We start from the raw sequence: 13956 nt of genomic DNA on the forward strand, positions 1-13956 counted from the left end.
ATACACATCCTGTGTACAGATGATATCTACCGCCATATGGTCCTGTATATAATCACTTATATTGTATACAGATCCTGTATAGTATACTGGTCTGTATATAGTGGTTTTATTCAGTACAGTATGGCGGTATTATCCAGTTATTGTGTGGTGCTATATATTTGCTCATTGTATACCAGTATTATTGGTCATGGAAATTTACCTACGTTAAAGTGTTTCTTACATATATAAATTTTAATTTATTGTGTGTGGGATTTGGGTGGAATAGTAGCGTGGCAGAAGATTGACGAACTGCAAAGCCTAGCAGGGGCCCTTGCCTTTTTTTTGGTCCAGGGGCCCCGAGTGTTGTCAGTCCGCCCCTGGGGGAGGGGAGGGGGTGTAATTAAGGGGGGTGCGTGTGTGTGTGGGGGGGGGGGGGAGGGGGGCAAACAAAGGGTCCGCCCCGGGTGCCAAATGCTCTAGGTACGCCCCTGCCTCCATCTATACCCGTTTATAGGGGAAGATCATTTTTTTTTTATTTTAGGCGCCTTGGGGAGAATTTATCAAGCACCATGTGTCAGTTCTTAGGCACATTTTGCACAATTTTTTTCTGTCTTTGACTTTGTAGACATATTTATCCAGCATATTGTGCCATTTTTTTCTTTTTGCTAATTTACACCATCAGTTATACATGTTTGGCCTAACAAAAGGAGACATGGTTTAAGTGCCATGGTTTTTTAAACACTTTTATTCTATTCAACAAAAAGTTGTCAAATGTTTGCACTACCCAATTCCATTAAATATGTGCAAATGTATCAAACATTCTGCAACAATATAATACATTAAGTGCAAATGAAGCTTTGTACCACCTCTTTGAAAAGACCACCCCCATAGTGGTCTTGTTTTTAGGACACCACTGCAATAGAAGACCAGAAGAAATTTGGGTGGTCTTCTCAAAGAGGTTTCACTGTATTTATTAGAACAATACATGATCAAACAATGGAAATAAAGACACAGACACAATGATGAAAAGGGGAAAAAGGACATTTTATTTAGTTTATATAGTTACAGGAAGGGGATACTGGGATTCTGCAAATTTTAGAAATGTGTGTTATGTTTTATTTTGCTATGTGTAATGTATAAATGTAAAAGCAAAGCTTTTTTATATACTGTGTTGATCCAAAGGAAGGCGAAAACCCCCTTGAGGAAAGAGCCAATTATCCTTATGTAAGGGGGGAAAATTCCTTCCTGACCCCAAATATGGCAATCGGAACAAGTCCCAGGATCAAAAGCCAGTACATGACCTATCTAGTATGGTAAACTATTATGTATTTTTTTTTTTATATATTCATATATAATATTTTTTATTATTATTATTATTATTATTATTATTATTCATTTATTTTTTGTACATTATGTTATGTTACCTATTTATGGCTGGAATGATCCCAAGGAAGGCAAAAACCCCCTTAAAGAATGAGCCAATTGTCCTCAAAGGAGAAAAATTCCTTCCTGACCCCAAATATGGCGATCGGAACAAGTCCCAGGATCAAAGCCGATATCTACCGCTATCTGTTGTGTGTGTCTGTGTGTATGTGTCTATACTATCTATGTATGTACCTGTGTGTATATTTCTATCTACCTGTATGTGTGTGTGATCCTAATGTATATATGATGATGTGTGATACTTACCAGGTCTGTGCTGAGGTGTTACAAGCACAGGCCGCTCCTGGGGTACAGAGGGTCTTCAGAGGCTGTGGAGGATGTGGAGCTAAGATCCAGGGTAACAACTTGATGGAAATCTGCAGCATTCAGATGGTATAGAGAGGATGTTATAGACAAGCCGAGGTCTAATACAGCAGCAGAGGCATGGGTCAGGGGGCACAGAGCTCTGGGCCGTGGCCATGGGCTGATGTTAACAGGCCCAGCTTGGAGCAATGAAAGAGAATCCTTCCAAGGGGTGAAGGGCTGTCTCTTCCTCTGGCCACGGCAGGTCTCCCTTCTTCAGAGCTGGCTTGAATGGTGTAAATGGCGGCTGTGCTCTCTTCTGCTCCAGTTCCTCCCAGTTGATGGTGGTGAAGAATGGATGGTCTCTGATGTTCCTGTTCACACCAAGCCGCTTCTCAGGATTCTTACGCAGCAGTTTCTTGATCAGATGTTTCAGGTCAGCAGGGAGCCAAGATGGAATATTAGGCTTCTCTCTGGTGATGGAATCGTGAGCCATTTCTCTGTTGCAGCCAAAGTAAAATGGGGAACGTCCTGCTGACATCCGGGATACAACAATCCCCAGGCTCCACCAGTCAACTGCTGCATAGTACATCTTCCTCTGGAGCACCTCTGGGGCCATGTATGGTAACGTGCCCGTCACTCCTTGGATCTTGTTGGAAGAGGTGACGCCATCTTGGGCAAGTCCGAGGTCTATAATGCGGATGTGTCCATCTCTATCCAGCATGATATTATCTGGCTTGATATCTCTGCAATGAAAGAAGAAAAAAGAGTTATAAATAAAAGACAATGGTAATGTGGTGCCACAGGGGTGCAAGGAATTCTTATCAGCTTCTCCGGGGCCAGACAATGGGAGTAAGAAACACACCGACGTCGGGTTACGGATAACTGTCTTTTACTGAGCAGGTGTAGATGGTACAACACACAGTATGAAGAGCAGAAGGGATGCAGTGTAACCCTTGGGAGCCCTGTTGCCTTGATAGGACTTATGGTGCTTTTCATCCACTTGAATAATACTGACTAGAGATTAGAGACTGAAAGGTTTCCCACTCTGGCTAGGGTTCTCACAAGGTCCAAGTACTATCACCGCCAAAGCTTGACTCACCGCTGTACGGGGGAACACTTGCAGAATGGTGGGGCTGACTCCGCTGTACGGGGAACCCTTGCAGATTGGCAGGGCTGACTCCGCTGTATGGGGGAACACTTGCAGAATGGTGGGGCTGACTCCGCTGTACGGGGGAACCCTTGCAGAATGGCGGGGCTGACTCCGCTGTACGGGGGAACCCTTGCAGAATGGCGGGGCTGACTCCGCTGTACGGTGGAACACTTGCAGAATGGTGGGGCTGACTCCGCTGTACAGGGGAACCCTTTCAGAATGGCGGGGCTGACTCCGCTGTACGGGGGAACACTTTCAGAATGGCGGGGCTTCCGCTGTATGGGGGAACACTTGCAGAATGGTGGGGCTGACTTTAGAAGATATTTTCTTAGGCTTCCCTCAGGATTTCTCCACACACGACTTCCTCCTCCTTTCCACACAGTTCTCAGCTTGAGCTCTGCAGCTAGACTGGGGCGACTCCTCCCCCCCAACACCATATACAAGAGAATTTAGGGGTTCCCACTGGGCAGGCAGGGTCACCTGATTATCACTGCTCCTCTCTCTCTTAAGGACTGAGGTCATATTGGCCTTAAGGACCAGAGCATTTTTTGCAAATCTGGCCACTGTCATTTTAAGCATTAATAACTCTGGGATTCTTTTACTTATGAATTTGATTCCGAGTTTATTTTTTCATGACATATTCTACTTTATCTTAGTTGTAAATTTTTGTCAATGCTTGCATCATTTCTTGGTTAAAAACTGCAAAATTTTATGAAAAATTAACAAATTTCGCATTTTTCTAACTTTGAAGCTCTCTGCTTGTGAGGAAAATAGACATACCAAATACATTATATATTGATTCACATTTACAGAATGCCTACTTTATGTTTGCATCATAAAGTTGACAGGTTTTTACTTTTGGAAGACATCAGAGGGCTTCAAAGTTCAGCAGCAATTTTCCTATTTTTCACAAAATTTTCAAAATCAGAATTTTTCAGGGAACAGTTCTGTTTTGAAGTGTATTTGAGGGGTCTTCATATTAGAAATATCCCATAAATGACCCCATTATAAAAACTGCACCCCTCAAAGTATTCAAAATGACATTCAAAAGGTTTGTTAACTCTTTAGGTATTTCACAGGAATAATTAGCAACAAGAAATAGCAGCGTTGTAGTATAATGTACATTGAAACTACTGGTGTATAAACCATATCTAAAACTCGCTGCGGGTCTATAAACCAATGCTACAGTATAGCTCTGAAAATAAATTTTATATACTTATAGAGAAACACTAGAGCCATGACTACTGATAAAACTAAAATAATTTTATTAATACTCTTTAAAATCACAAATATGACTACTAAATATTAACATTATACAAGGTCAATGATTGTAAACAGATAACCAATCCGAAAAGAAGGTGGTAAGACAGGTATGAAGTATATAAACAGTGAGATCTACAGCAGCAGTAATGGGTGTCCAATAATAATGTCCAATAGGACAAGAAAAGGGGTATATAACCTTTACCAATATAATGTCCAGCTACCCACTCAGGATAGCTGGAATGGACACTAACAGTGCATGAAAGTAAAAGCACTAACAAAGCTGGTACTCACTTACCCATAATGGAGACCTGTCACCACCACCACCAACGTACGTTTCATCAGCCTAGACTTTCTCAAGGGAATAGCAGCAAAGTGAAGGAGAATATTCTAAATCTCTATTTTTTACACTAACATGTTCCTGTAGACCCAGTATTTGCATTTTTATGAAGGCTAGAAGGAGAAAATGCCACCCAAAATGTGTAACCCAATTTCTATCAAGTAAGGAAATACCTCATATGTGTATGTCAAGTGTTCTGTAGGTGCACTAGAGGGCTCAGAAGGGAAGGAGCGACAATGGGATTTTGGAGAGTGAATTTTGCTGAAACGGTTTTTAGGGGGCGTGTCGCATTTAGGAAGCCCCTATGGTTCCATAACAGCAAAAAAAAAAAAAAAAAACACATAGCTTATTATTTTGGAATCTACACCCCTCAAGTGGTACAGTGAGCTTTAACACCCCACAGGTGTTTGACGACTTTCTGTTAAAGTTGTATGTGTAAATTAATTTTTTTTCCCACTAAAATGCTGGTTTTCCCCCCATATTTTACATTTTTACAAGGGGTAATAGGAAAAATGACACTCACAATTTGTAACCCCATCTCTTCTGAGTATGGTAATACCCCATGTGTGGACGTCAAACGCTCTGTGTGCGAACTACAATGCTCAGATGAGAAGGAGTCACATTTGGCTTTCGGAAAGCAAATTTTGATGAAATGGTTTTTGGGGAGCATGTCCCATTTAGGAAGCCCCTTTGGTGCAAGGACAGCAAAAAAAAAAAAAACACATGGCATACCATTTTGGAAACTACACCCCTCAAGGAACGTAACAAGGGGTACAGTGAGCCTTAACACCCCACAGGTGTTTGACGACTTTTCGTTAAAGTCGGATGTGTAAATGAAAAAACATTTTTTTTCACTAAAATGCAGTTTTTTTCCCCCCAAATTCAATATTTTTACAAGAGGTTATAGGAAAAAATGCCCCCCAAAATTTGTAACCTCGTGTGGAAATACCCCATATGTGGACGTAAAGTGCTCTGCAGGCGAACTAAAATGCTCAGGAAAAAAAACCTTTTGGAGAGAGAATTTGTTTGGAATGGAAGTCGGGTGCCATGTGCGTTTACAAAGCTCCCATGGTGCCAGAACAGCAGAAACCCCCCCACATGTGACCTCACTGCACCCCTAACCAAATGTAATAAGGGGTGCAGTGAGCATTTATACCCCACTGGTGTTTGACAGACTTTTGGAACAGTGGGCTGTGCAAATGAAAAATCTAATTTTTCATTTTCATGGATGACTGTACACAAAATAGGTCAAATGCCTGTGGGGTGTAAATGTTCACTGCACCCCTTATTACATTACGTGAGGTGTGTAATTTTCAATATGGGGTCACATGTGTGGGGGGGTCCACTGTTCTGGCACCATGGGGGCTTTGTAAACGCACATGGCCTTCAATTCCAACCAAATTCTTCCGACAAAATCCCAATGGCGCTCCTTCTCTTCTGAGCATTGTAGTTCGCCTGCAGAGCACTTTACGTCCACTTATAGGGCATTTATATACAGATTTTGGGGGGCTTTTTTACTATTACACCTGGAGAAAATGGAAAAATTTGGGATAACACCAGCATTTTAGTGAAAAAACACAAATTTTTAATTTTCAATGAAAATTCTTCAAACAGGTGTGGGGTGTTAAGGCCCACTATGGGGTCACATGTAGGTGTTTTTTTTTTTTATGTCAAAACCGCTGTAACGATCAGCCACCCCTGTGCAAATCACCTGAAATGTACATGGTGCTCTCACTCCTGAGCCCTGTTGTGCGCACGCAGAGCATTTTACTCCCACATATGGGGTATTTCCGTACTCAGGAAAAATTGCATTAAAAACTTTGGGGTCTTTTTTTCCTTTTACCTTTTGTGAAAATAAAAAAGTATGGGGAAACACCAGCATGTTAGTGTAACATTTTTTTTTATTTTTTACAATAACATGCTGGAGTAGACCCCAACTTTACCTTTTCATAGGGGGTAAAAGGAGAAAAAGCCCACCAAAAAATTGTTAGACAATTTCTCCCGATTACGGAAATACCCCATATGTGGCCCTAAACGGTTTCCTTGAAATACGACAGTGCTCCGAAGTGAGAGAGTGACATGCCTATCTGAGGCCTAAATTAAGGATTTGCATAGGGGTGGACATAGGGGTATTCTAAGGCAGTGTTTCCCAAACAGGGTGTCTCCAGCTGTTGCAAAACTCCCAGCATGCCTGGACAGTCAATGGCTGTCCCGCAATACTGGGAGTTGTTGTTTTGCAACAGCTGGAGGCTCCGTTTTGAAAACAGTGCCATACCTGATATTTTTCATTTCTATTGGGGAGGGGCGAGGGGGGGGCAGTGTAAGGGGGTGTATATGTAGTGTTTTACTCTTTATTTTGTGTCAGTGTAGTGTAGTGTTTTTAGGGTACATTCCCACGGGCGGGTTTACAGCGAGTTTTGAGCTACAGCGGAAAATAGCTGCATTTCAAACTTGCAGCGAGAAACTCACAGTAAATCCCCCTGTGGGGAAGGCAAAACTACAACTCCCAGCATACCCTTTGGCTGTCCGTGCATGGGGGTTGTAGTTATGCAACAGCTGGAGGTACACTGGTTGCAAAACACTAAGAGTTTGTTACTTAACTCAGTGTTTCCCAACCCGTGCGCCTCCAGCTGTTGCAAAACTACAACTCCCAGCATGTATGGTTTTTCAGTGCATTCTGGGAGTTATAGTTTTGCAACAGCTGGAGGCACAAAGGTTGGGAAACACTGAGTTAGGAAACAGACAATGTTTCCCAACCAGTGTGCCTCCAGTTGTTGCAAAACTACAACTCCCAGCATGCACGGACAGCCAAAGGGCATGCTGGGTGTTGTAGTTTTGCAACATCTGGAGGAGAACTGTTTGGAGACCACTGTGTAGTGGTGTCCAAACTGTAGCCCTCCAGATTTTGCAAAATGACAACTCTCAGCATGCCCAGGCATGCTGGGAGTTGTAGTTCGGCAACATCTGAAGGGCCAGATGTTACAGAACTACAACTCCCAGCATGCCTGGACTGTCTGGGCATGCTGGGAGTTGTAGTTTTGCAACATCTGGAAGAGCACAGATTGATCCAAACGGCGGCCCTCCAGATGTTGCAAAACTACAACACCCAGCATGCCCAGACAGCCAAAAGGCATGCTGGGTGTTGTAGTTTTGAAACTACCAGAAGCAGCAGTGAAGAGCTTCACTGCTGCCTCTGATGCAGATGCCGCCCGCCGCCTCCTCCACTTACCCGCCGCCAACCCGTGTGCCTCCAGCTGCTGAGAGCCTGCCGCCGGTCCCCACTGCCGTGCCGGTACTTGATAAGTGCTGCTGTCTCCACAGCAGCTCTCGGCATCTTCTTCCCCTGCTCTGCTCAGACTTCTAGTGGCGGGCAGAGCAGGGGAAATGAACTTTACCCCCAGTCAGCTCATTCACTGTGATTAGTCCACAGGGACCAATCACAGTGATCGCTGACCAGGACCATCGACAGATGGTCCTGGAAGGTGTTGCAGAAGTTGTCCCCTGCTTGAAACAGCGGGACTTCTGTCAGTTAACCCGTGCGATGCTGTGCATCGCGGGGTTAACTGAATGACGTGATTCTGCGGGAAGGGGTTAAAGATACAGTACATACATTATATAATAGACAGTGAAAAATGCATGCCCAAGGAGATCCGCAGCCCACAGGACAACTTTTGGTGCTGGGACATCACAGGAAATCTTTAAAGATCGACAATGGTGAAGGGGTCATGAACTGTACCACCACAAAGCCTAACAAAATTCAGGATTCTGGGAAAGTTGGGTGCATTATTTACAACATGACAAGGAGACAGGTGTGGGGAAGTTAGACTTACCGGTGGACGATGTTATGTCCGTGAAGGAACTGGAGGCCGCATGCAATCTCTGCTGTGTAGAATCTTACGTTGTCGGTGTTCAGACAGCTGCACATTCTGAGTAAAGCCTCCAGGCTGCCGCCGGACAGGTACTCGGTGATGAAGAATGCATGGTCCTGAGACTGCTGTGCAGCATACAGGTGACACAGGAACGGGCAGTCTCGGGCCAGCATGAGGATCCGTCTCTCTCTCTGCAGGGTCGCTGCATTGTCCCCTGTCTTGGTGATTCCCTTGATGGCCACGTAGTTGTTTCGGCCGGGGACTGATGCCAGGCCCACCTGAAAGAAAGCAAAGGGAGCAATAGTAAATAGTGGAAGACTATGGGAAATATTTCCTTTTGACAATATCCCTTTGGTATAACTAGAGCCAACTTGTTATAACTAGGTATAACTAGAGGTATAGCTAGAGCCAACCAGTTAGGGACTGTGGTGTGATGGTCATTGTTATTTCCATGCCGTGGTACATATGAGATGTAATAGGGATGTAGTTGAAAAAAAAAAAAAAAAGGCCCAAAAAAACACCCATTCTACTGCACAGCGTGGGCAAATGTTAGCTGCAAGTCAATAAGGAACTACAAAATGCCATATCCACTTTTTTCGTTTTTCTAATTGGTGTTTTTTTTAATCCTTTTGTGATTCCTATAAGCGGCCTTATGAGACTATGGCGTTTTTTTGGGAAAATCGCTGTATTTTTCTCCATAGTGTGGGAGTGAAAAAACACAAAAAAAAAGCGATGTGGGTTTTAACATTGTTTTTGCAGGCGTGTTTTTATTTTTATTTTTTACTTTAGCTATTCCATTTTACTATTAAAATAAATAAATATATATATACTAGCTGAGTACCCAGCATTGCCCAGTTTTTCCTTCCTAATCCTTGTTGGGGAGGAAAATAAACAAAGGAGGAAGCTTTTGACTTCATATCCCCTCCTCATATATTGATGCCATTTCCCAACCTCCTATCCCGACCTCCTATCCCATCCTCCTATCCCGTCCTCCTATCCCATCCTCCTATCCCGACCTCCTATCCCGACCTCCTATCCAGTCCTCATATCTCGACCTCCTATCCAGTCCTCATATCTCGACCTCCTATGTGGGAACATACATTTCCCATTGATTTGCATGGGACTTTAAACAAAAACCCTGACCCTCACAAATGGGGGTAGTTAAGGGTTAAATTAGCTATCCTATATTTTAAGTGGACATATAAGTAACATGTGACCAAGTATTATATCTCCAGCCGTTTGGAAGTTATGCAGTAACATATACAGTAATTCCCATAGACTTGTATGGGACTTTAAACAAAAACCCTGTGATGCTGGAACTTACACACATACATACACACATACACACATTGAGTGTTATATATATATATACATACATATATATATATATATATATATATATATATATGCAGATAGGGTCAGGCTGCTCACCACTCTCGCGTTTGCTGCGCTATCTCGTGCTGCGGACACCGGTACCGCTCCCGGCTTAGTAGAACTCTCACAGAAAAGAAAACGTCCGGCACTCGAGAAGATGCAGGTAAAACTTGTCAATGGCTTTATTCACACGCTTAGGCAGGACACAATCTGACGCGTTTCGCACCCTCAGGTGCTTAGTCGTAGAGTAGAGTCGTAGAGTCTACGACTAAGCACCTGAGGGTGCGAAACGCGTCAGATTGTGTCCTGCCTAAGCGTGTGAATAAAGCCATTGACAAGTTTTACCTGCATCTTCTCGAGTGCCGGACGTTTTCTTTTCTGTGAGATATATATATATATATATATATATATATATATATATATATATATATAGATAGATAGATAGATAGATAAAATGATGCAGTATGGATGGGAAAATTTGTAGGGAACAAATTTTAGATATTTTAAAATATATATATACCGTATATATATATATATTTATATATATATATATATATATATATATATATATATATATATATACACACATTTTTATTTTATTTTTTCAATCAGGGAATGATTTATGTGAACGGGCAGGGACCTGAAAATGTAGCCGGCAGTATTACAAATGGATAAGGGGTCCATGTAATTGTAAAAATAATATATTTTTTTCTTAATTTTTTAAAACTTTTTATTCATTATGTATTTTTATAATTAGAATTTTACTAAATACTGTGCAAAATCCAATATCAACTATATGTCTGTCATTATTGTGGTACTACCAGTACTCCAAGCATATAACAGAGGCGGTGCCGGCCAATCACGTCTCTCAGTGGGGCACTGCGCTCAGCTTATAGCCGGCCACAGCAATGTCCCTCCTGCCTTGGCTGGTGATAGACTGAGCACAGTGTCATGTAAGGCGAGACATCACTGCGGCCAGCGATAAGCTCCAAGATGCGGAAAAAGACCGGGCCCAGAAGATAGAAGACCGATATTGGCACACGGGGGGAGTAGCGGAATGTGAGTTACAGTTTTGTTTTTTTTTGGCAGCCCAGGCATAATGGATGAAAAAGGGCATCTATCACATCCTTGTAATGGGCATCTATCACATCCTTGTAATGGGCATCTATCACATCCTTGTAATGGGCATCTATCACATCCTTGTAATGGGCATCTATCACATCCTTGTAATGGGCATCTATCACATCCTTGTAATGGGCATCTACCACATCCTTGTAATGGGCATCTACCACATCCTTGTAATTGGCATCTATCACATCCTTGTAATGGGCATCTATCACATCCTTGTAATGGGCATCTATCACATCCTTGTAATGGGCATCTATCACATCCTTGTAATGGGCATCTATCACATCCTTGTAATGGGCATCTATCACATCCTTGTAATGGGCATCTATCATATCCTTGTAATGGGCATCTATCACATCCTTGTAATGGGGGTTAAAAAGCTTATTCCACTCAAATGTTTCTGTGTATATTTCATTGTTTTATAGCCAAAAGAGAATAAATTCTTTATAATGTGCCCGAGTATCAGAGGGCCGCCAACACCTTTCTCTGCTGACCTCCCATTGACTGACACAGCGGCACACACAGAGGAGCGCAGTAACAGCGAGCTCTTTGCCTCTAGCTATTACAGAGCACCAGTGGTGTTGCTAAGGTTAATGTCACCCGTTGTGGTAGAAAATGGTGTCACCCTATAATGCCCCCATAAGTAATTATTTAGCCTGTTGTGATGCCAAGTAAGGGGCAATTGCTCAATAAGTTTGTACCATGTGATACTATAGCTCCCAGTAAAATCTTAGCAGTAATAAGGTTATGCTGGGAGTTGTTGTTTCACCCATGATCACTGCAGAACTTACAAGTGACTACAGCTATGATGCAATACAATTGGCCAGATGACAGCTTCTCTGTAGCAGGGGCGTGTGACAGGTCAGGCACGGAGGGCCCGGCCACCGTAGGTCTTGCTGCTTCTCGGGGAGCATGCAAGCTGAAGGTCTGTATGTATTATATAGAGAGCTCCAGCTTGCATTCTCCCTGATCTTCTAAGAGCCAGTGCAGGAGGATAACAAGGGGGGACATAAGGCCTAGGGGCATGTAGGACGGAGGCAGGGTGCCACCACATATCTTTATTCCGTGCAGGAACTCCTCCCCTTCACCGATAGGAGCATGCTGAAAGAGACACTGTCATGTTGAAAAACTTTTTATATTTTGTAGTACTACTGATAAGATGACTTTTTTAAATACACATTTATAAAAAAAAAAATTACTAAAAAAGGAAAAATGAAAATAACCACCACTAGGGGTCATCAGTCTTTATGCAGACAGACTACTCTGAATTTTGCAGCATACTGGATACAGGCCATAAAGTGTGTTGGTATCCAGTATAGGAGATCACCACTGCAGCCTTCAGCTATTTCTAAACTACAACTACCATGATGGGAGTTGTAGTTTTGCAACAGCTGGAGTTACAATCTTTGTAAAACTCTGTGTTAGAGCTGGGTATTCTCCAGCTGTGTGTCTCCATCTCTTGCAAAACTACAGACAAAGGATGTGTGGGCATGCTGGGAGTTGTAGTTTTGCAACAGCTAAAGGCAACACTGTTCTAACACAGTGCTTTACAAACACTGCAGCTCAAGCTATTGCAAAACTACAACTCCCAGCATGCTTGAACAGCCAAAGCTTTCTCTGACTCCTGAATGACAAAGAAGCTGAACAGACATTCAGGAGTCTGTTAAAGCTGAATGACACACATTTTCTATCTGTTCCTAGTAAAGCTGGAATAGCATCCATCTTTACTAGGAACAGATATAAAATGTATGCATAAAAACTACTGTGTTTTTATCACTAAAATCCTTGCACTAATTTAGAAAGATCTGCAGACTGCCAGGCTGCTCCCAGACTCAGTGAGGGAAAGAGATGGACACGCCCCCTCCACAAGGCAAGAAGACAAAGCAAGTGACCAAGATATAAATGCTATCTGTTAGGGATATATAGGTCCTAGACACATAACATTTTATATGTACAGGATCAGGATTAGGTACTGAGCAACATATCACTTTTTTTTCTTTTGGCACTATGACAGGTACCTGATTCACGTTCACAGAGGAAGAAGACAGAGACAAAGTGTGTGTACTCACTTTTTTGCTGTTAATAAAATGTGCTTCACTGCTCTGATCCTTTCCTCCGCTCCTGTGCCTGGACTGTCGGGTAGCGTTCCCCTCCACAGACATGGACAGCAATAGAAGTATTCGGCACCACGGTAGCAGGTAAAAAAACTTCAAGCTTTATTCAGATAAATACAGGCACAGCATGGTATACACTATTTTGCTGTTACACCATATCTCGTCCTCCTGTTACTGCCAAAGCTGTACTTACTTTTCTACTATTACATCTTGTTGCATCCTCAAGTTGCCTCCAGTGCTTCAACCACTATTCTGCTGTTACATCATGTCTTAAGCTCCTTTCACCTCTAGAGCTGCAGCCACTATTCTGCTCTCACATCATGTGTTATACTCCAGTCATCTCCAGAGTTGCAGTCAGTATTCTGCTGTTACATTTTGACTTATCCTCCAGTCACCTTAAGAGCTGCTGTCACTATTCTGCTGTCACAACATGTCTTATCCTCCTGTCACTTCCAGAGCTGCAGTTACTTTTCTGCTGTTAGAATATGTCTTATACTGCAGACACCTCCAGATCTGCATTGGCTGAGGGTGATGGGAGTGTGGTAGCTGTAATCACACTCCTATCACTCTCAGGCAGGGGGGGCGGCGGGGGAGTGGTCCACCCCATGTTAGAGGGGGGGGGGGGAGGGTTGTGCCATCTCTCAATTCATACATTTTAACTTACTGGGGGGGTCAGCATAGCCGAACTTCAGGCACTAGAGGAATCCTGCCTCTCTAGTGCCAAATACCTGGCGGTGCTGACTCAACCTACAGAAACACCAGCCAGTAATGACCGACAATGGAGATCACTTTGATGCTGGTCATTTAACCCCTTTAAAGGGTTATCCACCATAAGGTGATTTTAATACATACCTGGCAGACATTAATGGACATGCTTAGGAAGGATCTGCGCTTGTCTTGGGGCTAAATGGCGTGAGATTACCATAACGCTGTGGCTAGCTTTTTGTGAACTAGTATTTCCTTTTTTGAGTTTACTTCTTTGCCTACAAAGCCCATAATTCCATTTTCCTCCCT

General features: G+C 42.9%; 1 protein-coding gene across 5 annotated transcripts in view; it reads right to left on the minus strand.

Annotated features, from left to right (window-relative positions):
• Nucleotides 1-1013: 1013 nt before the first annotated feature.
• LOC130282814 (protein kinase C delta type-like) overlaps nucleotides 1014-13956 on the minus strand; it is a 19510-nt gene continuing 6567 nt past the window's right edge. For all 5 annotated transcript variants that reach the window (XM_056531611.1, XM_056531614.1, XM_056531613.1 and 2 more), the window contains 2 exons: nucleotides 8288-8604; nucleotides 1014-2450 (listed from right to left, as the gene is read on the minus strand). In XM_056531611.1, coding sequence (XP_056387586.1) covers nucleotides 1892-2450; nucleotides 8288-8604 — 876 coding nt within the window. In that variant the 3' untranslated portion in view covers nucleotides 1014-1891. The remainder of the gene's footprint in view (nucleotides 2451-8287; nucleotides 8605-13956) is intronic.

Source organism: Hyla sarda, chromosome 7 (genome assembly GCF_029499605.1).
Source record: "Hyla sarda isolate aHylSar1 chromosome 7, aHylSar1.hap1, whole genome shotgun sequence".
In the NCBI taxonomy this organism is placed as follows: domain Eukaryota; kingdom Metazoa; phylum Chordata; class Amphibia; order Anura; family Hylidae; genus Hyla; species Hyla sarda.